This window comes from Podarcis filfolensis, assembly GCF_964270895.1.
Source record: "Podarcis filfolensis genome assembly, chromosome: 11".
Lineage (NCBI taxonomy): Eukaryota > Metazoa > Chordata > Lepidosauria > Squamata > Lacertidae > Podarcis > Podarcis filfolensis.
The window spans coordinates 47,734,384-47,760,702 of NC_139613.1; the positions used below are offsets into that span (position 1 = coordinate 47,734,384).

The 26,319-nt window shown below is 41.1% G+C and overlaps 1 protein-coding gene across 5 annotated transcripts in view; it reads left to right on the top strand.

Annotated features, from left to right (window-relative positions):
* Nucleotides 1-26,319, top strand: part of GRAMD2B (GRAM domain containing 2B) — a 55,576-nt gene that overhangs the window by 22,929 nt on the left and 6,328 nt on the right. Inside the window, exons 1-11 of one of the 5 annotated variants that reach the window (XM_083576959.1) lie at nt 1,746-2,014; nt 7,412-7,468; nt 17,931-18,053; nt 19,492-19,579; nt 20,351-20,417; nt 20,845-20,948; nt 21,497-21,592; nt 22,847-22,918; nt 23,007-23,087; nt 24,506-24,617; nt 25,833-25,955. In XM_083576959.1, coding sequence (XP_083433085.1) covers nt 1,761-2,014; nt 7,412-7,468; nt 17,931-18,053; nt 19,492-19,579; nt 20,351-20,417; nt 20,845-20,948; nt 21,497-21,592; nt 22,847-22,918; nt 23,007-23,087; nt 24,506-24,617; nt 25,833-25,955 — 1,177 coding nt within the window. In that variant the 5' untranslated portion in view covers nt 1,746-1,760. Of the gene's footprint in view, nt 1-1,744; nt 2,338-7,411; nt 7,469-17,930; nt 18,054-19,491; nt 19,580-20,350; nt 20,418-20,844; nt 20,949-21,496; nt 21,593-22,846; nt 22,919-23,006; nt 23,088-24,505; nt 24,618-25,832; nt 25,956-26,319 lie in introns of those variants that run through there. The other 4 variants (XM_083576961.1, XM_083576960.1, XM_083576963.1 and 1 more) reach the window with 4 other exon arrangements.

A 26,319-nucleotide genomic window follows, 5' to 3' on the forward strand; every position in this document is an offset into this window, starting at 1 on the left:
TTAGTGGGTCAAGTTTTTTCTGGCATATGGATATTTTAAAAGGGAGAAATTCACCTGTTTAAAAAGCGTTTGGTTCTCCAGCAGCTGTTAGAGAGGCAAAATGCATGGGCAGGGGAGAAATGGACTTATAATGAAACCAGGCTAATGACACTTAGCCTGAGAGCAACATCAATACACATGCTTCTGTTGACATTGTGTCATTCAAGCCAAGTTGGAAGTGAGCACTGTCTACCAGTTTAGCTAAGTTCAAGGTGCTGGTGGTATACAAAGCCCTATACAGCTTTGGACAAGGATATCGAAAAGATCATCTTACGCCTTATATATCCAAGGGGTTACTCTACTCCGCAGGAGACGGTCTCCTGAAGATAGCATCTTTTCAAAAGGTCCACTCTGTAGAATGGAGAAACTGAGCTTACATTTTGGAACATCTTCCCACGACATAACATGTTTTTAAATGCCTGTTTGTGGGTTTTGGTAAAGGGTTTTGTTTTGTTTTTTTATTTTTGATAAAGGTTTTTTAAATCAACAGATAACAACAAATGAATATCCAAAGATGGAAAACTGTAAAATAGGCATGAGTTGCATGTGAGTTAAAATAACAAACTCCAAGTGAAGACTATTGGTGATATCAGATCAAGTATAGCTTCAGATTTGCCATGAGGGTTGGGTTGAAAATGGTGGCTCCTCTTTATATGTCACAAAAGAATGCCCAATCGTATAAAAGGTGTCTTATTGAAATCTCAAATAATGTGTGATTTTCTCTGTTATGGCTTTATTCCAGAGTGAGAATATAGTGCAAGATTTTGGGCTGTTTTCCACTGAGTCACAATTACTATTTGCGCTGCCAATAATAAGACAAATTCTTTTGACAATGTATCTGCATTGGCGTCATCCGAAATATTCAGTAACATTAATTTTGGACAACAAGCAAGTTTCTTTAGTAATACTTCCCATCTTTGTCCAAATTAAAATTCCAAAAATCCCTATTTTCTTCCGAGAAATGTTGGAGGGTTTGGAGTTATCCCACCTCCATGCCATCTGAAGGCAGCCCTGTATGGGAAGGTTGCTTTAAATGTTTTATTGTGTTATTAATTATGTTGGGAGCTGCCCTGAGTGGCTGGAGCAACTGGCGGGTATGTCCTCATGCTTATACAGTATTGTGGAAGTGCTTTGAGGTGTTTCACCGGAAGCAATCCAGAAATGGAACTAGGCTTCCGACATGTCAGGCAATTCCTGGTTTTCATGTGTAAACACGGTGTGTGTGTGGGGGGGGAACCTGGAAGTTGAAAATCACAATTTTGGCGGGAGGTTTGGGTTTGTACCCAATTTTGGCACCCTTCAAAAAGGAAACTTTGCAGGTGTCTGGAACTTTACTTTTGGAAATACGGCAACCCTAAACCGAACGAAATAAGCAGCTAGGGACACCCCAAAAGTTGTTGAGGGTTTTTTTCTTTTTGGGAAGCCCCCCAACATGGTTGAGTTGTGGTGTTTTTTTTCTGGAAACCCCCACAACGGGTGTGCTTTAGTTTCTTTCTAGGAAACCCCCGAAAGCTTTCGAGCTTTTATTTATTTATTTTTGGACCCAACCCAAGAAATGGTTGAGCATTTTTCGTTTCTTTCCCCCTCAAAAGCGCCATCCCCCTCCTAAAAAAAAAAAAAAAGGCGGGAAAATCCGATCGAAGGCCCTTCCCCTCACGAGGCCTTTCCGCAGCCAACGGGGGCAGCTCGGCCCCCCCCCAAAAAAACCGCCGCCTTCTGGAATGTTCTCGCGCGGTGAATACCCGACATGCCCCGCTCTTCCCGGGCACGTTTTGGGCCACCGGCTCCCTCTCAGAGGAGCTCGTCGGGCCGGTTTCCTTTCTTCTTCTTCTTCTTCTTCCTCCTCCTCCTCCTCCTTCCCTCCAGCCTCGCCGGGACTCGCTCTGCGGGTTGAGAATGGGACGGGCCTTCGGCGGGGCTTTCCCTCCCTCTCTCCTTCTCGGTCGCGAACGGAGACCGGTCGAAACTCGCTCAGGTTAGCGAGGCTGAGGTGCGCGCGGGGCGGTGGGGGGGGCGGGGCTGCGAAACTTCTCCTCCTCCTCCTCTCTCTTTCTCTCCTTCTCTCCTTCTTTCTTTTCTTCCTCGGAGGATGCGGAGCGTCGTGAGGTGACAGGAAGCAGGGAAGAGGAGGGGACGGGGGCGAAAGTTTCTAGCCCCCGCCAGGAGTGGGTTGGCCGTGAGGGGACAAGGGGGAAACGGGAGTTCGGCTTCCCCTTTCCGAATGGTGCTCCTCCTCATGACTGACCTCCAGCACGACGGGGCGGCCGCCGCTAAAAAGGAAAAAGCTGCCTTGACCCAGTAAGTAGCCTTTCCTCGCCACGTAGCTGCAGCCACCTGTTCCCCTCGCCAGGCTGGCCATCTTTTCCCAGAGGACGCTTCGGACGGCCGCTCAAAATAAGTCTCTCCAAGTTGGACCCCTGGGGGGGGGGGAAAGGGGGACATGGCGGGGGAGAGGACACATGGCCACACTGTCACAAGGGGATGTGCGCTTTCTTTGGGGGGGGGGGAGAGAGAAACCTTGGGGGGGGGACTTTATGGAAAAGTTCTGTTAAAAAAAACCCATATGCAAATACTTTGCCATCAGCAATAGCTTTGATGAATCATGGTCAACCATTAAAAATACACACACACACACACACACCCCACACACACACCCTGCATGGTGGTGTATGATAGGTAGCTCTTTTTTGCGATTTTGCAACCACTTTGCGCAAAACTTAAGTAAAAGGAGCTCAACAACTCTGCCCCCCACCCCCCAAAAAGGAAAAAGGTCAATGACTCTGGGCAAAACTAAGAAAAGCCCCCTCCCTCAACAATTTGCCAACTTTTCTGTCCAGATTTTCACTGTTTGAAATATGGTAAACCTCTCTATGTTTATCCTTTAATGCTGTGTATTTTAACACTCCGTATATGTGTGAGTGTGTGTGTATATATATATATATATATATATATATATAGGTGTGTGCACATGCTTCTATATGTGTGTGTACACACACACACACACATATATATATATATATATATATATACACACACATAAGCACACACACAAACACATATACATCCTGGGTTATTGGCCTTAATGCCTCTCTACTGTTGCTGATATTTCAAATGCTGCTCATGTTTTTGTGCAATTCTAATGGCTCTTCAGATGTTCTGCAAAAGGATTCCAATCCTCGGACAAGTTTTCTGCAGACTACTCTGCCACTTGTCTGACTTGACGTTTGTGTTCTTTGTAGAGAAGTAACTTCTCAGAACTAAGCCACAGCGCTCTCATGCTGGTTTTGCCAGTGTTTGTGGGAATTGGTTGTCCTGGCAATTTTTGTTAATGTTTATATTTAACTCGTTTGGGGGCCACAGCCCTGTCTGGCTATTTGTGTAGTTCAAAAGGTTGCCCAAACTGGTTAGTACAGAGTGGTTTTGATTTGTCACAGCAATGAAACGGGATGTGCTGCTCTCCCCCAAAGAGGCTGCAACAAGGTGGTTTAGGTGGTTTGATGACTGTAACAGTGGTGCTCCAAGCTTGTAGTCGGATGGCGTGTAAAAGTCCATTATGCTAAGTTTGGTTCAGTCTGTTGCCACATGTTATGTACATAAATCAGTAACTTTTCACTGGATAGTTCTTCATTGCAAATTGGCTCCATCATAAGCACTGTACATATTTACCAGGTGATAAGCATTCAGACTGTGGCTTGATTTATGATCCATCTCACACGTTTGCCAGTCGCCACTTAACACTTAGTAATAAATAGACACAAACGTGCTGTTCCTTGGTCTGTTTCTTACATAGAGAACTGAGGCTTGGATTGGGTTGGGTGGCATCGTAGGGATTTGTTTTATATTCGGACATATAGGTGAACACAGCATAAGAAAGCTAAACTAGACAAAGCTCTGGGTAGGTAGGTAGTATGGCAGCTTGAATTGATGCAACAGGATGCCTCGTTTATTTGGACACTGATTTAAAACTGTGACAGCAAAGGAAATACGTGTGTAGACATGTCCTAGATAGTTGACGTTCAAGTCAATGGCTAATTCAGCTATAATTAAGTTATGAATTAAATCTTGCATTCTCTGTAGGATTTCTACCTAGTTGTAAGATGTAATTTTCTAAATCATCGACAGAGCTTAATTTGAGATATGGCACTGGCTGGGATTCAGGATTGTCTGGAATCTGCCTTTTGCCAGGCAACCCAAGGAAAAGTCTCTTTGGTACAACTCATGGTTGACACCTTACTCTGCAAGGCTTAGGTCAAATGCTTGTCTGGCAACCTTCAGGATAGGATTTGAGGGACTGGTAGAAACCTGCCTTGAGAGAGCCTTTGAGTATTGCTTGTAATGTTGTGGTGGGCATCCTGCAAGAGTGCTGAAGAGTAATTCAGGGGGAGAGACTAGCTACTGATGCAGGGACAATGGGGCAAAATACCCCCACTGCATCCAGTGCTGTTTGCAGCAGGATCTTGGATTGTGTTTTCCGAAGAACTACCATGTGTTATTTCTTTTAATGGAGGTAGTTCAAATTAATAGGTCAGTTTTTGTATCCTGTACACACACACACACACACACACACACACACACACACACACACACACAAATTGAAATGGTGAAATAATCAATATAATTGATTATTTGGGGGGGGGTCCCCACCCCCATCATTCAGCCCGAACACTGAGGTCCACCTCCAAAGGTCTTCTGGCAGTTCCCTCACCGCAAGAAGTGAAGTTATAGGGAACCAGGCAGAGGGCCTTCTCGGCAGTGGCACCCACCTTGTGTAATGCCCTCCCATCAGATGTCAAAGAGATAAAGAACTACACAACTTTTAGAAGACATCTGAAGGCAGACCTCTAATGCAGGGGTGTCAAACTCAAATTCATCGGAGGCCGCATCAGCAGTTTGGTCACCCTCAAAGGGCCGGTTGTATCTATAGGACTCAATATGCGCTCAATATAAAAACAAGTGGAGGTTTCCTGAATGCATGTAAAGTGAAGGTTTCCTGTGTAGAACGGCCGGCGCCGCTAGAGGGCAGACGTTCTCTGGCTTGTAGGCTGCCGCACATGCGCTGAAGAGGCGGCTTTCTTGTGTCCAAAAAAAAAAAAAAGCGAGAATAAAAGGTGAAGGCCGGCGGCAGCTACACGGGCCACATGACGAGGTCTGGCGGGCCGGATTCGGCCCGCGGGCCTTGTGTTTGACACCCGTGCTCTAATGTTTAATGTTTTATTATGTTGTTATAGTTTGCTAGAAGCTGCCCAGAGTGGCCGGGGAAACAAAGCCAGATGGGTGGGGTATTCCATTATTATTATTATTATTATTATTATTATTATTATTATTATTATTTGCACCGGGGTCAGTTGATGGGCTTAGTGGTGCCAGTGTATTAAGATTCTAATACTCACAGCACAAATATATCTCATCAAGCACTAGATGGGAGCCACTGAGATAGATTTCGGAGACACGAAATTTAAAGAACTTGTGTGTAGAAGAAGGTGCACAAATGCATGCACAGATGGAAACAGTAGCTCGCATATGCATAAATGCCCTATGCGAACACAGGCTATAAGCAGCCTATAAAGGAGCAACCACAAAATATAAGAGGGCCCATCCATCTCTAGCTCCCCTGTAATCCAAGCCCTGAACATTAGTGGATCTTGATAGGCAGCCAGAATAAGTGAAGCAGTGTAGATCTGGAGACCAGATTGCCCTTCTTACAAAGGGAGACGTGGTAGAAAGATCCTTGCAGGGCGGGGAGATATAGGGTCCTTGGATGTAGATGGGGCCAAATGGTGCATCCCTATACCTTTCTAGACATCAGGTGGGGCATCAGCACTTCCAGGTTTTCTAAGAAGATAACTTCAAAATGGAGTTTGGTAGAGGATCACATCTGTCAATTTCTGTCCCCTGTTTACTCTGTTATTCAAGCATGCACTAGATTAGTGGTGATGGTGAAAGAGCCAGAAGGTTCATAGCTTACTGCTCTGCCTTTTATCTTCTTTTATCTAGCTCTTGACATTTCCTCCTCTATCCGGATAAAACCTGTCATGTAGAAGACTTCCATTTGTCTGAAAAAAGCTCTTAAAGAGTATGAATGCCTAACATATTTGTCTCAGGAAACTTAACCGTGTAAAAAAACCTGTCACTTGAAGGTCAGTTTCTCTCTGCGAATGTGAAGAACTTCAAAGCTTCTTGTAAATTTAGTGGCTTGCCCTGCTGCTGTTGTTGTTGTAACGTATGGTCAATCATGTTAGGCTTCCACCTCTGTGTCCAGTCCAGATGAGGTTACAGCCTCAGGTGGAGAGAGGTAGGCGTTTAAACTCTAAATACAGCAAATCATGCCTCACACTAGAGATCACCAGTTTAATTCCAGGTGTCATCTAAAGTGGCAGGTGTTTACTTGCAGGCTGTGTTCCTCCTATATTTTTCCTGGCAGGTTGTGCGGAGAACTACATACACAACTAAGCTTTTATGTCGCCTTGGAGCAAATAATAATAATAATAATAATATTAAACATGCTGCTTTCAATTTGTAGTTTGATCAGCGCTTGGCACATTCTGTAGTGATGGCCCACTTAGGCTGCAATCCTAGGCACAGTTAGCTGAGAGTAGCAATGGAAGGATCTGTCAATTTCAGTTTATCATTTTTCGAACCTTAAATTCAGTTCTGTACATTTCTGCAGCAATTTGCGAACTTTCTTTTTTAAACTCCTAATGCAAATTCTTCATGTTTTTAGTGTGAATTTATCCTAATAAACACATTTTTGTATGCAGTTTTGACTAATGTACACATTTTTGCCATCAATTTCTCCAAATATATGTTATTTTCACTAATATATTCATTTCTGTGCACAATTTCTCCTAATATTGCATGGAGGGAATGGAGAACTGGATTGCAAAATTTAGATAAGTGCAAATTTTGAAAGATGGCTATGTTTTAGTTCTTGTATTGCTTTGGAAAGTGGGAATTTGATATATTCGGCTTTAAACACGAACTGATTTGAATTTCTCCCTGATCCCTAACATTGAGGAAATCCTGCTGAATTCAGTGAGGCTTAACCTCTAAGTAGGTGCACACAGGATTGCACTGTTAGACAGCATGTACATGAGTAGCCAACTTGATGCCACCCACGTGCTATTGGACTCCAGCTCTCATCAGCCCCAGAAAACATGGTGAATGATCAGAGGTGGCAGTCCAGCAGCAAATGGAGGGCACCACATTGACTACACCTGCTCTAAGGAACTGAAAAAGACTTCATAAAAATTGAAAGTAAATTTTCCAAAATGAACAGAGGGCAAAATTAGCAGGCAAATTATATCTAATGTGAAATATCCAATGTAAATAGTCTACATTGTCTCTTACACCTTTTAACTTGTCATACTTGCAGTCAGGAATCATTGTGCCCTAGATGTGAAAGTAACTGGGTGCATCCCCATAATCAGAGGTTTGTGCTCAGGCTGTTTACTTATTTTTATCATGCAAATTTCTAACCTAATCTAGATCAGAGTTAGGGAACCTGTGGCACACCAGACATAGTTGAATCACAAATCCCATCATCCCTGGCCATTAAACATGCTGTCTGTGATTGATGCAAACTGTGGTCCTGCAATATTTTAAGGATCACGAGGTTATGGGCACAACAACAGAATGTTTGGGTGCGCTTTTTTAATAACAAGAATACAAAGCTGAAAATAAATGAACTGCAGCTAAAATGTTATGTTCATTTTTCACATGGTCTGGTCATTCCCCTGCCCACCTCCCTAATATTCTTAAGAGGGTCTCTTCTCCGGTCTTTGGAAAGTAGCTGGAAGTGGGTAAGCAGAAAAGGGTCCTCCTTTCCTTCCACTCTGCAGTTTTAATCTGAAATCTTAGGCGCAGTACTTCACTCAAAGCTCAGAAACTGCTTGCACTAGTGAAATTCCCTGTTGCAAAATGCGCCTAGAACAATAGGAGTTTTGAATATTGATCTAAATTTAGGGGCACCACATACAGGGCACATGAAAAGGCCACAGACAGTCCTTTGCTGAATATTTGTCACTATAGAAGACACTCTTCCTGAAATAAGTTAATAATATATTTGGTATTTGAGCTAGTGCTCTTTCCAATATAGAAACTAAACCACTACAACTCAAAAAGACCAGGACAGAAACATCACAATTAATTTGGCATATAAATCAAACAAAACTCCCCATGTTCATGTTATTATGTATCAGTTGCTGTTAATATACATGGAAATTTAACAAGTAACATATGAAGTCACTGTGTCAAGGACTTTAAAAGTTGATGGTGAAAAAGATAGAAGTTGGGGAAGGGAAACAACAACAACAACAACAACAACAACAACAGGGAGAGGAAGACATGAGAGTAGCTAGGATACATATTTGCATCTCAAATATTTCCACGAACCTAGTAGCGTGTAGATTGGTTTATGCACAAATGATCTTAAGAGTGCTTGCCAACCTCTTCCCCCCGCCCCGTGTGTCCAGCAACATTTGAAGCAGGAAAATTCTGCTGTTTATGCAGTCTGCTATCCTACTAACAGTGTTTTGAATCAGGCTCTGTTCTTGTCATATGAGCAAAAGTAAACAACTTTGAAAAAACAACCCCACCACAGATACACACAGAAATTCCATTTATAAAGTCAAACAACAGCAAGTGGAAACTCAGCTCATGGGGTTAATGGTTCCACACATAAGGGTCCTTGTTAGAATTTCTTTAAACCATTCACTCTAATTCTGTTAAATCACTTGACTGCACTGCTATATCAGTGTTTACTGTAAATATTCCATAAATATCTATAGTGATACGTTGCCTATATTAAATAATTTCTATGTTAAAAATAATCAGGTCATATGAGCATTGTATTTTATTTGGAGCTCCAACATCTGCCTGCATGATTGGATCTGATGCCTGTGCTCATTTTGGTCTGCCATTCTTGCTAGAACAGTCAGCAGGTACGGGGAACCTGGGGTCTTCCCAGTGGTTCTGGACTCAGACTTCCATCAGCCCTAGTCAGCATGGACAATGACAAGGAATTGTGAGAACATCTGGAGGGCCACGGATTACACATCCCTGGAGTAGGACACCTTAGCATTCAGGTCACAGGAGCTGATGTGAGAGCACTGCAGTGAATATCAGAGCTTTATTCTGCTGCATTTCCTGCAGATCATAGGAACACATTAGTCAGCTGAGCAGATGGGATTCCATTGACCCATTACTCACAGGCACACTTCTCAGCTTTTGCTAATTATATGTTAAGAGACGCACTTCATTGTTTCGAGACAGAAAAGTTGTTGTTTTAGTGTCTGTCTGGTATGGTGGTTTTACACAGAAACCAGTCCAGTAGTACCTCAGTTTACGAACTTAATCCATTCCAGAAGTCCGTTTTTAAACTGAAACTGTTCTTAAACTGAGGCACGCTTTCCCTAAAGAGGCCTCCCGCCACTGGTGCCCTTCTACTGTTCGGATTCCGTTCTTAGACCGAGGTAAGGTTCGCAAACCAGGACACTACTTCCAGTTTTGCGGAGTTCATAAACCAAATCATTCGTAAACAGGACTGTTCTTAAACCAAGGTACCACTGTATCTTGTTTGTTGCAGTTATATCCCACATTTTTCTCCAAGGAGGTCAAGGTGGCATACAGAGTTCACCTCTCCTTATTTAATTCCCACAGCAACCCTGTGAGGTAGGTTACGCTGAGAGTTAGTGACTAGCCCAAGGTCACCCAAGTGAGCCTCACATCCAAGTGAGGATTTGAACCCTGATCTCCAAGGTCCTAGACAGACTCTATAACTGCTATGCCACACTGGCTCTGACATTTTTTGGTGAGTCTCTGGTTTCAAAAATTTTGTTGAGGTGTTGTTTTTGTTTGTATTTGCATATATCACTCAAGCAGATTGCCTACTGCCTTGATCCATTCAGTCTGGAGAATCCCAACAAACATGAACTATTATGCTGCAATCCTAAACATAATGGAACTTACTTCTGAATAAACACACACAGGATTGCACTGTTAGTTTGATTTGTGTTCTTTTAAATGAGTTGTTTATTTATATCTGCATTTGGATGCACGTATAGCCCTAGTCATGCATTTACTTACATGTAGGACTTTTGTGTGCAGCAGGTGGTGTGGAGTTGTGATTATAGCCTTGCACATGCATTGTAACGCTGTTGCTTCACCCCAGTTTTGCATGCTGAGTGCAAAGGTCTGAACGGAATCTTTCATGAAATCAACTGTCTGCCTAGAGGGCATCCATGGAAGCAACTGGGTATGTCACTCACCTGGAGTCCCTATTCACAAGCAGATGCTTGTGCAAAGGTTTTCAGATCTCCATGCTCAACATGCAAAGGTTGCAAGTGGGGCCAGGAGTACACATGAGTAAATGCATGAATAGCGCCTTCCCAGGTCAAGAATTAAGAGGTACTCCTGCTGCTTAATTACTATGTGTCTATAATGTAGTTAATGCGCTGTGCATCTAATGAGCAGCTGCCCACTTAATTCCTGAAACCACCTCCACAAAACCAATCTCTTAAATTGTTATGTGTTTCCTTCAGGTTGTTTCATCTCCTTTCCTACAGAGAGAGGGCATGCTAAATTGTTGTGCATGTTTCAAAGGATCGGCTTGTATAATGGATACTGAATTTGGCTCTGACATTGTCACACAAATAAAAGGGTCACTTCCTATATTCCATCTTGCAAACAAACAAATTCTTGTTCATCTACAGTACCGGATGAGTTACAGAGGAGAAACAAAAATAAATTTCAATAGAGATTTGAACATGTATACTACAGAGACCAATGTAACAGTCAAGCAGCATAAACAAAAATATCACTGACAGTTGGGGTTCCCATCCCCATATTGAAAGCCCTATATGCAAGTAAAACAGCTCCCTGAAGACTAACACTGATCACGTATTGGTTGGGGAATGAGCCCAGCTGATACAGCAACATCAAAGGGGTGGGACTCCCCGCATAAATTCCCACTGGCCCCTTTGCACTTTTCAGTCTGAATGCCTGAAAAGGGATATAGTCAGACCTGTTGTGAGCCATGGTATAATACCAGAAATGTGGAAAATATAATTTGAGAAACTTTTCTTTCAAGATTTGTAATATTGAATGGGATTGGATCAGTATTAGAAATTAGCCAGGTGTGAGGCTCATTTTGTGACTGGCACAGGTCCAGTTGCGACCGTGTAGAGATTTCTGAGTGCCAGGTTGAAGACTGGGGAAAGCAAAACGTCACTTAGAGAAGGATCTGAAATATTTTCCTTGAGGCTTGAATTTGTTTTATTCTGGATTGTTTTGTTTGATGTTTTAATGTGTTTTAAACGGCTTTGAGATTCGTTCTCTAAAATATAAAGTCATACAAATGATAACGACGACAACAACCAATAATTTCCATCGGGTGGGCAGGAACAGGCACATAGACATTCCATTGCGGTGACCGTAACCTAGGTTTAAGGTGCCATTTAGTGTTTAGCTTATATATCTGAGTTTCTAACACTGGATTGAATCATGGTGCTTGTGTTGTAAGTCTGTACTAGGAACCCCAAATGATACACTGACAGTGGCATGGATTTTACATTGGATCTTCCCTAAGAAAAAGGAGGGAAAGCAACAGGTTTGAGGAGGGCCTCAATGAATGAATGGACGCCTCACTCTGAGGATGGGGTCCTTCCTCAGAGTGAGGCATTATTGAAGTGGCCATGGAGACCACATCTGCCACCACTAGTTTCCCATGACAGTGTCAAATGCATCTTGAAATTTAAATTTGAACCAAGATTTGCCACCCTCACAATGTAGAACTGGATCCAGGAATCTTCACAGCCACTATCCCCACGATGCTTTGCTCTGAGAAAGGAAGCTTTCCTCAGAGTGAGGAATGGTGGTTCAGGAGAGCCCTGTTAGAGTACTGGTGATGGCACTTCCTTGTGGGTGTCAGTGGCTATAGTAGCCAGTGGGGAGGCAGCCAGCTATGGTGATGGTGGCAGTGACAGGCAGCCCCATCTGTGCTGGATGGGAATGCAGCTTGCCAGTCTTCTCATTTGCTACCTGAACCATGAGGCTACTTCATTATAGTTTGGATAACTATTTTTAAAAATCCATAAATTTTGGATTGTGGGCAAATTTCACTGAAATCTTAACTTTGAAGAAAGCTTTTCACTTTGTAGTTTGTTGCCTCCTGTAAATGTATATGGATGTCCTTTTTTGAATAGTCCTCCTTTTATTCACACATCAGATTATTAGCATGCTTTTCAGGTGTCTTAATATAAAATAGATTTTATAGTTCCTGATGCTTTTCTAAAATTAAAGAGTTAGTGAGTTGTTATTTTCATAGCCTTAGTTAAAAAAACTGGTAACTTTTAGTGAACGCATCTTCACTGTAGACATGTTTCCACTAACTAGTATATCTGCAACGTACATATTGTATTAGGATGTGAAAAGCTAGTGTTTCATTATAGATTGGCTGTCAACAGTGGCATGTAAGTCTTTGGAAATAGTTGACAGTTATATCCTGGAGCAAGATTTACCCATGATGAATCAATTTCCTCTTTTTACAAAATACTTCATTATTTTGTATGAGTTATAAATTTCACTTCCTGTTTAGATAATTTTGTGGGTTGTTGTTTTTTTAATTGCTCACATAGATTGCTGTTGCAAAAGCTTTTGTAATCCTGGCATTAATGTTACTCTATAAGTGAAGAAATGTCTTCCCATTCTTGGATCAGCTAATTATTCAGTCATCATTTTAAATTATGATAGTTATCTGTGAGTTAGTATGTGCAGCTTCACACATACAGCTGCTGAACAAATAGGTGCCTATCCTACAAGGTATTTAATGAAGGTTAAGAGCAAGTTACCTCATATGCAGAGCAATAAGATTAATTTATACAGGGGTTATATTTAAAAACAAAACATTAGTTTTGGATAAAGATTACATTTCATGAAGCAGGGGCATTCTTTGAGCTATCAGGGTTTTAGGAATGGATTTCCAACTTATTTTTGTATTTTAAAGACACCCCCTAATTTATTTACCCATTTAAATGCCATGTCAGGCATGGATTTCCAGTTTATAGTACAAAAGGCATAAAAGAGGTTCCAAAGAGCTAAAGAGCCTTCAGCGTACATGTGCATAAACCAGGGAGTGGAGGGGTGTGTGTCGTCCTCCTCTTCTGCATGATTTTCTGCATGATTAATCCAGCATGTTTTACAATCCACACATTATCGGCTAGGTTCCACTGTGAAAAACAGCATGCCTCTTTGTGGAGAAGGTCAACCAGGTCTAAATCAAGCTGTTTTGACTTAATGGAATCAAGGACAGGATGCAAATGCAAATTTTCTTGTCTCTTTTCAATGAGAATCGCTGGGATTTGCACTGCAGGTTTGAATAACAAATTAAGGGTTACATGTCTGTATCTTTTCCATTGGATCTTAATTCTTGCACAGGAGTACACCTGCCTGTCCCCATCTGTAAGTTATGATACACTGCTTCCAGCACAATTTTTGTAGAGAAAGAGGTGTCAGAAGCACCATGAATACCTCCCTTGTTCTCTTATAATGGCAATGGCGCCCACCTGAGAGGTGTCGGAACTGAGTTCCAGTGAGTTCCTACTGAAAAAAGGCCCTGGCTACTTCCAGTATTGTTGACTAGACTGTACAAAGATGTGCTTTAAAAAAATTCTTAATCCTCATATTGACTGATGAGGTGTTAGCTAGCTGCTAGCAGAAGGGCAAGGAAATTTCATGGAAAGAATCCATGGGTGGGAGGAAGGGCCTTCCCCTTCAAGATTCTGCCCTCAACCTTGCTCATCCCTTTTCCTTCATTGATTGCTCTTTACTCCATCCCTTCCCCTGAGCAATTTTGGGCTGCTACAAAGGAGCAGGGATGGAGAACCTTCTCACCCCAAGCCACAGGCCTCACTGGTCTTGCTTCACACCCACCTGGGCTGGAATGCATCACTGAACTCTGATAATGACTCTTGCTTCCTGGATGGAGGATAGAGAGGTGTGTGTAGAAACTAGTTCACTGCACAGCGGTAAAATTTAAATCCATTGCTCCACCCACTTTTATTTCTGGCACCACCCACCATGTGTATGTGCCTCTGAGAAGGGAGTAGAGCTCCTTTTAATATGCACTTTAAGCTGCTTGCATTCCCATTTAAGTAGCGACATCCACATGACATCACCCTCAAACAGCCCCTGTCCCTTTGGTTTTCCCTTGTAAATTCAGATTTCCCTATTCCAGTGGTACATTTTGAAAAATATATCCAAACTGCTTTTCCGACAGTGGATGCATTGCCTTGATTCCCCCCCCCCCCCATTCCTGGATGTGTGCCATTCCTGGGCAGACACAATTTTTCAGCTGATTCTTATGTTCATGCCCTGGTTGTGCAAAACTAACACATTCAAATGAACAGATGGTAAGGTGCAGACAAAGACAAAAGGGAATAGCTGCTGGTCTGGACAGGATCAAGCAGGTTTGATCTTCAACTTCAATTTGACTAATAAGGTCAAATTCAAAGGGAGAAAATGTGGATTCCAGCAAGTGTACACAAGCCCTTAAGCAGCAACATCCTAGGCTTTGTGCCATGACATCCAGTAGATTCTATTCAGTGACTTCATTGCTTCTGCATCACTATGCATCAGCAGAAAAAGTAAGAGATAGGTCAAAGGTAGGTGATAGCCTGCAGCACTCTCAAGCCAGTTCAAAGATAGGTGTGGAAGGCAAAGCATTTTCAATGTAATTCTGGTTGTTTTACCAGAAGCCATAACTTCCTTTGTCCCATCTATCATGTCATCTCTTCCAAACGTGAAGTGGATCAAGCAGATTCTTTATATATAGGAGCCAACACCCTAGCCTTGGTAACTACTTGTCTGCAGACTTTTTAGTTACAGTGGTACCTCAGGTACTTATTCTGTTCCGGAGGTCCGTTCTTAACCTGAGGCACCACTTTAGCTAATGGGGCCTCCTGCTGCTGCCATGCTTCCGGAGCACGATTTCTATTCTCATCCTGTTCTCATCCTGAAAGTTCTTAACCTGAGGTACTATCTCTAGGTTAGAGGAGTCTGTAACCTGAAGCGTATGTAACCCGAGGTAACACTGTACTAATTCCAACAAGTGGTACATTTACAGCCTTCTATCACCTAATCATCCTGAAGCTGCAAAAATAATTCCTAAATATGAACTTCTATTCATATGGGAAACAAACAAAAACTTCTTAATACATAAAATATTTTTTTAAAAAACTGTTGTTATTGAAGTTGAAGCATTCTTTTAAAGTTGAGGCATTCTTTTTCACAGTGCATATCTTAAAATTACAATACGTTTCCTGTGATTTTTCTCGTTCCCTTCTGTTGCATTACAAGCATCAAGCAAAAATCAAAATCTCAGTTCTGCTTTCTCATAATGCTTATGAAAATTATTGTCACAAAGTTCAGTTGAAGTCCCTGAAGAAGAAGCTACTCTGCAGCCCTTCAAAATAAAATAAACTTATTTTTTTATGACTGCAGTATAACTAAGTAGCTCCAACCCATTCAGAAGGTCTCTAAAAAGCACAAACAAATTGGATGTGATTGGGGCCATCATGTTTTTAAATATTTCATTTTGTACATTTATGTCCCATCTTTGGGGCCACATACATGGCATTCCTAGATGTCTCCCATCAGGATTACTGTGGTATCCTGTCCTCCATTGCTGTATTTATTTTTTAAGACATTTTTATCCTGTTTTCCAGTTACAAAATCAAACTGTAGGCAGATTGCAATAAAAATTTTAATCTCAAGATTTCAAAAAAAAACACAAAACAAACACCCAAGCCTAACAATACAACAAACATGCCACGGATATGATTGACTCTCAGTGCAATCCTTTGTGCAGTTACAAAGTAATCCCATTAAATTCAATATGGGGCTTGCTTTTGAATGAGTAAGAAGACTAATTTTATTCACCTTAGAAAACATACTCTCTGAAGCAATGGCAATCATATTGTCTAGTGAGAATGAAAATATTCAGCTTTGACGTTGTGCCATTTGCAACTTGGGTTACGAATCCCGCAGCTGAAAGAACGTCTGCCAGTGGAACTGTTAAAGCTTTTCTATCTCAAGAGATCTGAAAGGGGAAAGAGAAAATGTAAAGAAGCTGCTTTTCAGTGACAGTTCTCATTCTGAACTGTTGGTTGTTTTGTTCCTAGAGAATGAGAAACACTGAATCAATTTCTATTGGTAAAAAAGGATGCGAGCTGTCAAGTTCCAGAGGACAGCACTCTATCATTTTTCATTGTCATTGAGTGCAAGTATGATGAATTCTTGAGCTTCAGCTCTTTTGTTGAAGGGAACTTGACTCAGTGTACCTGAATGAAAATGTTAGGGAGGAAGAGACAAATGGGTTGGTTGGTTTTTTTGTCCCTGTTAGTTGAAATGACCACCCTGACTGTGAAAAGAATGACCATTTGAAAGCCGTAAGTAAGCAGAACCTGCCAAAGTTCATTTAATCATAACAGAAAAATTTAACATGCTCCATTTTACCATGTCTCTTTACCAGTCACTAAAGCAGAATTATTCAAGCTTGGTCCCCAGATATTGTTGAACTACAGTCTCCATCATCCCCAGCCAGTTTAGCCAGTGATCAGAGATGATGGGAGTTATAGTTCTAACAACATTTGAGGACCCAAAGTTGAAGAAGGCTGTACTTAAGGATGCATTCCTGAGAATGCTTTTTGGAAGTAGGTTCCACTGAAAGCAGTGAGGCTTCCGTGTAAATAAATGCATTAGCACTGAGCATAGTGCATATCCCAAGCTTTTTGCTGCCTTAACTGCACTTCAGTCTGGATCTGCTCCTTCCCTCCTTCAAATTAGTAAAGTGATTATATGCTGCAGACAACCTTTATAGGCTGCAGACTTAGTGAGGTGGCTATCTCTTCTCTGATCTTTGCTGGGAATTGCAACCGGCAGCTCATGTTGCTTGGGAGAGATACAATATTTGTTCACTACACTAGCAAAACAAAGCCGTCTTATTTCAACACACCCAGTACCTTGCTTTATTTGTCTTTCCACAAGTCATTTTACCTTCTATCCTGCTTGTACTGGCAATATTCACACACAACAAACTCCAGAATGTTTTCTTTACAGATATACAGACAGTGGTCTTTCTGCTATGATAGCACACTGTGACTTCTAAGGCTATTGTTTTAGCACTTGCCCTGCCAAGGTGGCACCATGGGGTGGGGGGTGATAGATGAAAGCAGGAATTGGTGTCTGACTTCTGCAGCAGGAGGGGGCACTATTTAGTTTTTGCTTCAGGCAGCAAAATGTCTTGGGCTGGCCTTGTTTATTCCTGTTTTTTTGTCTTACATCCAAGAACAACTGTTGTCTTCAGTGCAGCAGCAGACAAAAAATCTTCCTATTGCACGTTTCCCAAGAATAAGCATATTTATATTTCACAATGACGGCCCCATTCCACATTTCTTTTTGAACATCCCATTGATTTCAACTGGATTATGCCCAATTAAAATATGATTAAGTCTGCAGTATTAGATAACATTGATATTTTAGATTATATAAATATTTAAAAGTGCTTCAGATCATAGAACCAGAATAGATCAAAGGTGGCAGGAGCAAATCTCCACAGTGATAAGCAGCAGTGCAAAGTTCCAGCTAGCAACAAGAGAACTGAACTAGCTGGTGTGTACATATTGCAGTTGGTATAAAAATGTTACATTTGTTATGAAAGCATGGTGCTAAATCCTAACTAGATAAACAGGCAGGCAGGTGCACAATTTCAGTATTAGATTTTAGGGTGATGGGTTGGGATTTGCTTTGTTTATTAATGTTTGCTTTTAAAATGTAGAAGGCTTGGAATTTAAGGAATTATGCAGTGGCACTGATGATAAATGTCATTTTTCCTGCAGTTCAGAAAGTGAAAATGGGACAGAAGAAAAAAAGAAGAGCGGGAAACCATCTCCTGGGCTGTCACAGACATCACCAAGTGATCTTGAATGTTTTGAAGACCAGAAGAAGGTTATAACTTCACGGTAATAAAGAATCCAAATATACAAACTTTTCAATAGTGTAACTCTTCCAAAGAAAGCTGTTAAACACACAGTTCCAGAGGATGTTGCTTTTGCAGTCCCATTTGGACCACTGCCAATGTGGTGTGGGGCTCAGGAGAGTTTGAAAGGCTGGTCCAGATGGCCACCAGATCCAGACTCTGGCCACTGGTTACCTGTCCCTGCTACAAACTGTAGTAAATAGAGATGAGTGGAGGGTCCCTAACTAACCACAGACACATCCCCTTCCTCTCAGTTATTAAACATCTGGTTTTAATTCTCTTGAACACTTAAACAAACCTGAAATTGATATCATATGAGTAACCAGTGAGTCTCAATCTATAAATAATCTTCAGCTTCTCACTTAATTCTGCAAAGTCGTAGCTTAGTAATTAGAAACAAGGGTAATAATGCCATACAAATCTGGAAATAGGATTTGGTGTTTTGCCAGTTCGTTAGATAGATATTCATGTTCTGGGTTCTTAACATAAGATCTCACTGGCTGATAGCTCTTCAGTTTGTCCTATCATAAGCTGGCCCAAAATTCTATACTGCACCTATGTAATAATATATGTGTGCCATTGCCATGCTCATCTTTCTGTACATCCATTTTGCATATACATTTCACAGTATTGTCATCAGCATAGTTTTTGTAAATGCATTCCTCCCTGCCCAATTTGTATTTCCTTCCTTCTTCTCTACATGCAGCTGCACTCATCCTCAATCTGCTCCCTGATGGAAAAACCTCCATTATGGATGGAGCAACTAGCTTTCTTCTCCCCTCCCCCAGATCAGATAAATACCAGGGCAGAACTAAACCTATTCCTATGCATCATTAATGGCAGTAAGGGACCATTATCAGTTAATTAGGACTCTGAGTTTGAATTCATTTGAGCTCATATGATGAATGTTGCCTGTGTAAAAGAGGAGTCTTCAGTCATAGGCTTGGCATGACCTGGTGTCCAGTCTCCCCAGCACACCATAGGCCACATTGTACTTCAGTGATGGTTTCCTTAAAATGTGTAATTTACATGCATGGTTCTTGTGACTGAGCGGGTGTTTGCAAAGCTTCCAGTAGCAGTCATTTGAAAACTTCAAAATAAGCATATTGGCTCCAGATCTACCTACTATTTCTCTGGATTTATTTATTTTTAAAGTGTGGTGAACACGGGTATCAAAAGTGAGCTGATTATGTAAAAGAACACTCCCTGAGACCTTTAAGGGTAAGGTGTTGTTGGACTCCATTCTTATCAGCTCCAGCCAGCATGGCCATTAGTCAAGAATGATAACTGTTGTCCAACAACATCTAGAGGGCCACAGGCTCCCCATCCCTGCAGCAGAAATGCTGCCTGGGAGCTTTTTAAAAAAGAAAAACCTCATTTTGAAAACTGTGTTATATTCATGGGATGTTGCCTTGCTCTAGGTCAAAGACAATAGTGGATAATACCTTCTTGGCAACAGATGGCAAGAACATCTCAAAGCCCGAAAGGAAGAAGAGTGCCTCAAATCAGGTACTGGAGAGAATCTACTTGTTTGGGATCCAGACCCTGCAGTCATCATCTGAGGCCCTTCTTCATGTCATAAGAGGTCCGGAGGGTGGCAACACAAGAGTGGGCCTTTTCTGTGGTGGCTCCGTTTGTGGAATGCTCTCCTCAAGGAGGCTCACCTGGCACCATCATTACATATCTTTAATTGCCAGGCGAAAGTGTTTCCCTATAACCAGACCTTTGGCTGATTAAACATTCTTGTATGGGCTTTTAAATGTGTTTGGGGGCTTGGTTTGTTTTTGTTTTACAGTGTATTTTGTATTTTCATTTTATATTTTTATGTTGTGAGCTGCCCTGTGATCTTCTGATGAAGAGCAGTATTAATTAATTTTTATTTTTAATAAATACCCACTTTAGGCAAAGTGTATTGCATGTTTATGTTGGCTGTATTATTGTGCCAAACTACAACGATGACCTGGAGTATTTTTGGACCTTGGGCAAAGTATTAAAATAATTCTCCCTCAGACATAACAGTAGCATTTTGGGCCTCTGACCCAATCTGTTTCCACTGCCACTGTTATCCATTGCCTGTGACTTCGTTCCCTTCCAATAATATTAGGCCCTCAAACTGTACCTCTGTTCCTGAATAGCATAATATAACCCCAGTTCCTACATCTTCTGCAGAAAAGGGACTTACAGTTAGTTGCTTAATGCAAAGATAGACATCAGCTGGTGTATATACTAATGTTAATGCAGCAATAACCAAAATGTATCCATTTGTTTCCTCATCTTTAGTTTAAGGCAAATGCTCACTTTCACAAGCTGTTTCTGGATGTCCCAATTGATGAACCCTTGAGAAAAAGTAAGTTGAATGCTATATTTTTTTCCTGTTTTGTTACATTGAATTTTCTGTCACACAAACCCTTTGGCATGCCTCAAAGTTTTTGCAAGGAATTCTATTACTAGCTAAAATATTAGTGAGAGATTTCTGGCCATTGTCACGTGAATTTGGATGTTTAGTTTTTGATAGTCTCTTCTAGTTCATAGCCAAGATGTTTGCTTTCCCAAATATAATTCAACGACTATCTTGTATTGAGTAGCTTTCTCCTAATAGATCAGAGTTCAGCTACAAGAGATTTGGGATATGATCTGAAGCTATTTGACTATTTCAGAGTGATTCCCCCTCCATGAATAACAGCATTTACATTTCATAGACAATATTTAATACATTGCTTACAGCATTGCACAAGTGCACCTGTTAGATAATATTGTACTTGTGACCCTTTCAGATTTTACCTGTGCGTTACAAAAAGAAATCTTGTACCAAGGGAAGCTATTCATATCGGAGAACTGGATTTGCTTCCATTCTAAGGTCTTTGGCAAAGACACTAAGGTAAATGAAATCAAGTGTTATGATGCATTGGACTTGATTATTCTTGCCTAATTCTTTTTTTAATATGGTTGGGGTGATGATATAAATGTTAATGGAAACAATGGGACACTTGTAGAATTAGAAAATTAAAAAGGATCCGGTGGTTTCAACCCCACAACCCTGGGTGAAATAATGTTGAATTTATTAATAGAAGTGACTATACCAATTGTTAATACAGCATTAGGTCTACAAAAAGAACCTCAAATCAGCTGGTGGTGGTAACGTAATTGGACTAGTCTTCTCAGTTCAAGATGTGTCTCTCTGGAGAAGCTGAGTTAAGGAAGCAGCATACTGCTTCCCTTCTAAGCAAGGGTTTAATTGGAGATGGAGCAGGGTGTGACTTGCATGTTTAGTTGTCTATCTCAAAGTATCTTAGGAAGCAGATGTCAGCTGCTTTGTGACAGGTCTATGCAAGAACCAGCTTTCTCACAATGGGTTATTTCTCAGTAACCATGAAAACTACTGGAGCCAAGTTACCATCTTTAATAACTGATACAATCTCATTTCAGATTAGTATACCTGTGTTGTCAGTGACACTGATAAAGAAAACTAAGACAGCCCTTCTAGTGCCAAATGCCCTGGTTATAACAACAGTCTCTGATAGGGTAAGTGCACATTTTGGGAGAAGCTTCTTAGCACCTTTTAATTCCCCACTTTGTTTTCTTTTTCCTCCCCTTTCCCTGTCCTTCTCCATTAGCTGTTGGTCTTGTTAATTGGCTGTCCTGGTTTTATTGAAGGTTGAATTTTTACTTATTTTTTATTTACTATCACTTTGCATTTATACAGAAAACAAAAGCAAGCTCTAACTTGGACTAAAACAAAACAAAATAAACACACGGCTTGCTCTTCATCCCCCTCACGTTTTTACCCATCCTTAGCCCCAGTTACTGGAAACGTCAGGGAGCAGTTGCCAAGAAAATATCTGGAACTCTTAACACAAAAGAAGTGTTTTCACCAAGCAAAAATGTTCCTCTTTAATTAGGCCTTTAGCTGATTGACATCTGTTACCCTTTTAAAGTGTGTTGTGGAAGAGGTGGGGTATTGGGTTGTTTTTATTACGTATTTTCTGTTTTTTATATTGTGACTATGTTGTCAACCGCCCTGAGATCTATGGGTATAGGGCAGTGTACAAATTTAATAAATAATAAAATTAAAAAGACCCTGAACCAATGTTGTGGGAAGAGTAACACTCCTCCAGTAATGCAGATATTTACAACTGGTGCCATTCTCTGCAGTTGTCTAACCAAGATACATAGTTTTCGGGCTATGTGGTATGGTGGTGGCTGGAGCCCTCAGGAATGCAAGCATGTCAACTGAATCAGTGGTAATAGAGATACAGGCCTATTTTGCCCCTCCAAGTATGTCTAGGAAAACTAGCTGTTGGGCAGGCTTATCTGAGTGTGACCATAGGATTGAGATATCCTAGTAGTGATCAGCTTGTAGGGGGAACTCAATAATGACAGCAGCAATCTTGGATACAAATGATCAAGGCAGATGATAAAAAGTAGCTTGCCATGTTGGATGACACACAGTGACTTTTATGTGCCTTTGTTCTTAGCTAAAGCAAGCTATGGCAGTCTCCCCAAATGCTGAATACAGTGGTACCTCGGGTTAAGTACTTAATTCGTTCCGGAGGTCCGTTCTTAACCGGAAACTGTTCTTAACCTGAAGCACCGCTTTAGCTAATGGGGCCTCCTACTGCTGCCGTGCCGCCGGAGCACAATTTCTGTTCTCATCCTGAAGCAAAGTTCTTAACGCGAGGTACTGGGTTAGTGGAGTCTGTAACCTGAAGCGTATGTAACCTGAAACGTATGTAACCCGAGGCACCACTGTAATAACTTTGGTGGTTTTCTTTTCAGTACATGTTCGTGTCCTTTCTGTCCAGAGACACTGCTTACAAACTATTAAAATCAGTTTGTCAACATCTAGAGGTGAGTGAAAACCTTTTTCAGGTGCGTCTGTGTGTGTTCTCAGTATTAGTAGTTGATCAAATGATGTCATTTTAAAATGTGTTTTCAGGATGTTAGTGTTGGCAACAGTCCCAGTCTTCCTTCTCCAGAAAATAGCTTCCGGGCAAATCGCCCGACAACTTTACCACTGGTAAGTTTTGTTTTTTAATAAAATTAAAAGCAAAGAACTGATAAGGAACAATATGGAATGGCTATGAGCCAATATAATTTTCAGTAATAAGATTTTTGTTTTGAGATAGTATTGGAGGCTTTGTAAGAAATTCCTTGCTCCAATTCTGGCATGGACCAACCTTTGCCAACCTGCTGCTATTCAGAACATGCTGGCTGGGATTGATGGGAATTGTAGTCAGAAACATCTGGAGGGCAGTGAGCTGACAAAGGCATTAATGGACCATTTCATGCATGATGCACACCTGCATGTACATGCTGAACTTGATGTTATTAAGATTGTTGAAGACTTGATGTCATTATGATTACTGAAAGCTCACTGCAATCAAATGCTTCACTAATTGCTTACTTGTAAGGCTCCCTGGTCAACCTCTGGCAAGTCACTAGTGCTCTATTCCAACATTCATCATGAGTAACTTGTACAGAGATTTGAAAAGAGAAGCTTCCACATGAACAGCTGTTCATGCATAGGCTTCCACATGATTGATACCAGTCCACAGACTTTATTGCATGGACAAGTAGATGCTCACACAGAGATTTCCCCTTTCAGATGTCATTGTGAGCATGTGGACATCAAAGATACATCCTTTTTCATGAATTCAATGTGGTGTATCAAATGTAGATTCATTTTCCCCTTAAATGAGCTAATCAGTGTTTTATATATTTGAGTAAGGTGGATCACACTTTTTTTAGATCTAGTTCTGCCCTTTTCTCAGGCAAATCAGATTTTAAGCTTGAGGTTTACATGAATATCTTCAGATATAAAAGCAATAATTATTCAGAATTTTCAGTCTCCATATAAATTGAGCAGAAAGCTATCATAGATCTCTCACCGTGGCCTGGTTCTCAAGACATAGGCTTCCAGGACCACACAAGAAAAGCTTGCAGCCACTTTCCCCCTACCCAGTCCTTGTTTTACTTCTATGATGCCCTGAAATAAGCCCAGGTGTGGCTTAATGGGTCATCTGAACCCAGGCTTGTGGTTGGTGAAAGAGAACTTAACCAAGAGCCCTAGTTTGGACAACAAGCTAAGCCAATTGTAGGAGAATTGTACCTTCTGGTACATTTGTACAAAGATGTTAAATCTGGTGAAGCTCTGGAATCCTTTCCAACTGTATTCCAAGAGTTTCAGGTGAATTAAGTTATTTGAAAACTAGATTAGATTGAGAGAGCTTGACTTGACGGATCAAAATCTTTATGGAACTGCAACCTAAGTTTTCTATTTTCTACTGCAACACATTGCTTTAGATATGCTTAATATTTGTTACTATTGTGATGTTATTGATCCATATTACTGAAAGTGACATTTGGGGGGTGGCTGCAGAATATTGAACAGACCGTTAATTCTTAACTAACATTTCTGATGCATCATTTCTTCAGGATTTCAATGAAGATTTTTCTGAATTGGATGGCATCATCCAACAGCGCAGACAAGAGATGGAAGAATCCAGCAGCACTGGTTCTCAAACTCCAGAACTGGAAGCCTTCCAAGGTTTGAATAATAAACCGTTTCTTTACTATCCAGAAGCAGAAACTGCAGCCTTTTATCTAGGAATTTAGAGCACTTTCCCAGAGGCTACATACACTCTGTACATTTAAAGCTCATTACTTCCTCCAAAGAGTCCTGGGAACTGTGCTTTGTTCAGAGTGCTTGAAATTATAGCTCTGTGAGGGGTAAACTGCATTTCCCAGCTTCCTTTGGGAGATGCCATGTGCTTTAAATATGCTTTAAAAGTATGGTGTGCATGGAGCCAAAGAGTGGGAAATGTGGTTGTTGTTTATGTAGTACTTTTTAATGTGCAAAAAGCTTTAAATTCTTTGTAGTGGTTTCAACACATATGTAAGACCTGTCCATATAAGGCCTGGTTTTTATTGTATGGAGGGGAGGGGTCAGGCACAGTTTGACACATATTGGCACTTGTCCAAGAGAATTAATAGGTTAGTCCTAACATGCTCTGTGTAAAATCACACTGTGGATTGAAGTATTAGCTATTCAGTAGCACCAAGAGAACATAATTGTGTGAAGCCTCGTCTTGAGGTTGCAAATTCATTTTTCGAGCACTTAGGCCAAATCAATGTCTTCTCAACATATTCATGCTGATCAGGAATGCTGGAAGTTTCTTTATACCATGTCAAACCATTGGTGCTTCTGGCTCAGAGTTGTCTACATAATGACTATCAGTAGATCTCCAGATTTCTGCCAGGTGCTTTCCCAATCCTGCTTGGAGACACCAGGGATTGAACCCGGGACCATACAAAACATGTACACCACACTGAGCTACAGGCCACTTCTTGTCAGTGTTTTGATCAAGCACCTTCCCACCCCCCACAAATGTGCAGAATCCAGGCAAACCATTTTTGCTTCTTGGAATCCTGTGCTGAAGTATTATGCAGACTACACTAAAATCTTAATCAATCTGGTTGTTAAGCATCTGATCCATGGTTCTGACAACCACAAAAATTATGGATGTAAGACATGTCATACTGAAATGAGGCTAACTTCACAGTAATTTTTATGCACCTGCATTGCACTTTGTGGTGTTATGCAATGCCTTGAGTTGTTCACAACTCCCATTATGCCTGATAATTGGCCATGCTGGCCGGGAATGATGGGAATTGTCATCTGATAACATCTGGAGTACACCGCATTGGTTATCCCAATACTGCATGCATTTGTTTTTAGTTTGAAATGCTTGTTCTTCAACAGATTACCATGTTGTTGAGACCCAGACTCATCTGAAAACCTCCAGGGTGGAGTCAAAGGCTGTCCATACAGATGTTAAGGCTAAATATTTGTGTGATGATAAAATCAGGAATCTTCCAAGAAATGGTAAATAGAGCAAATCCCCATTTGAAGCTGGTGTTGCGGGCTAGGCTGATAGATCCAGGCAGGGTTGGATTTCAGCAATTAAAAACGACCATAGGTTGAATCCAGAAATGGCCTTCTATATGAGGAAAGTATCTTCTACTCACAGAGAAGCTCCCTATATTACACATTGTGCAGAGCACTGGGAGTGAAAAGTGAAATTACTTCTGCAGGTGTTCTTCTACTTGTGCAAGAACTTATGCAACCTCTTGCCCAAGCAGAAGCCAGAGAACTGCTACAGAATCTACCTCTGATAGCACTAACTCATATGAAAGTATTTGTCAAACAGAGCTAGCAGCTGCTTCTCTTCTGCTCACATTTTTGTGGA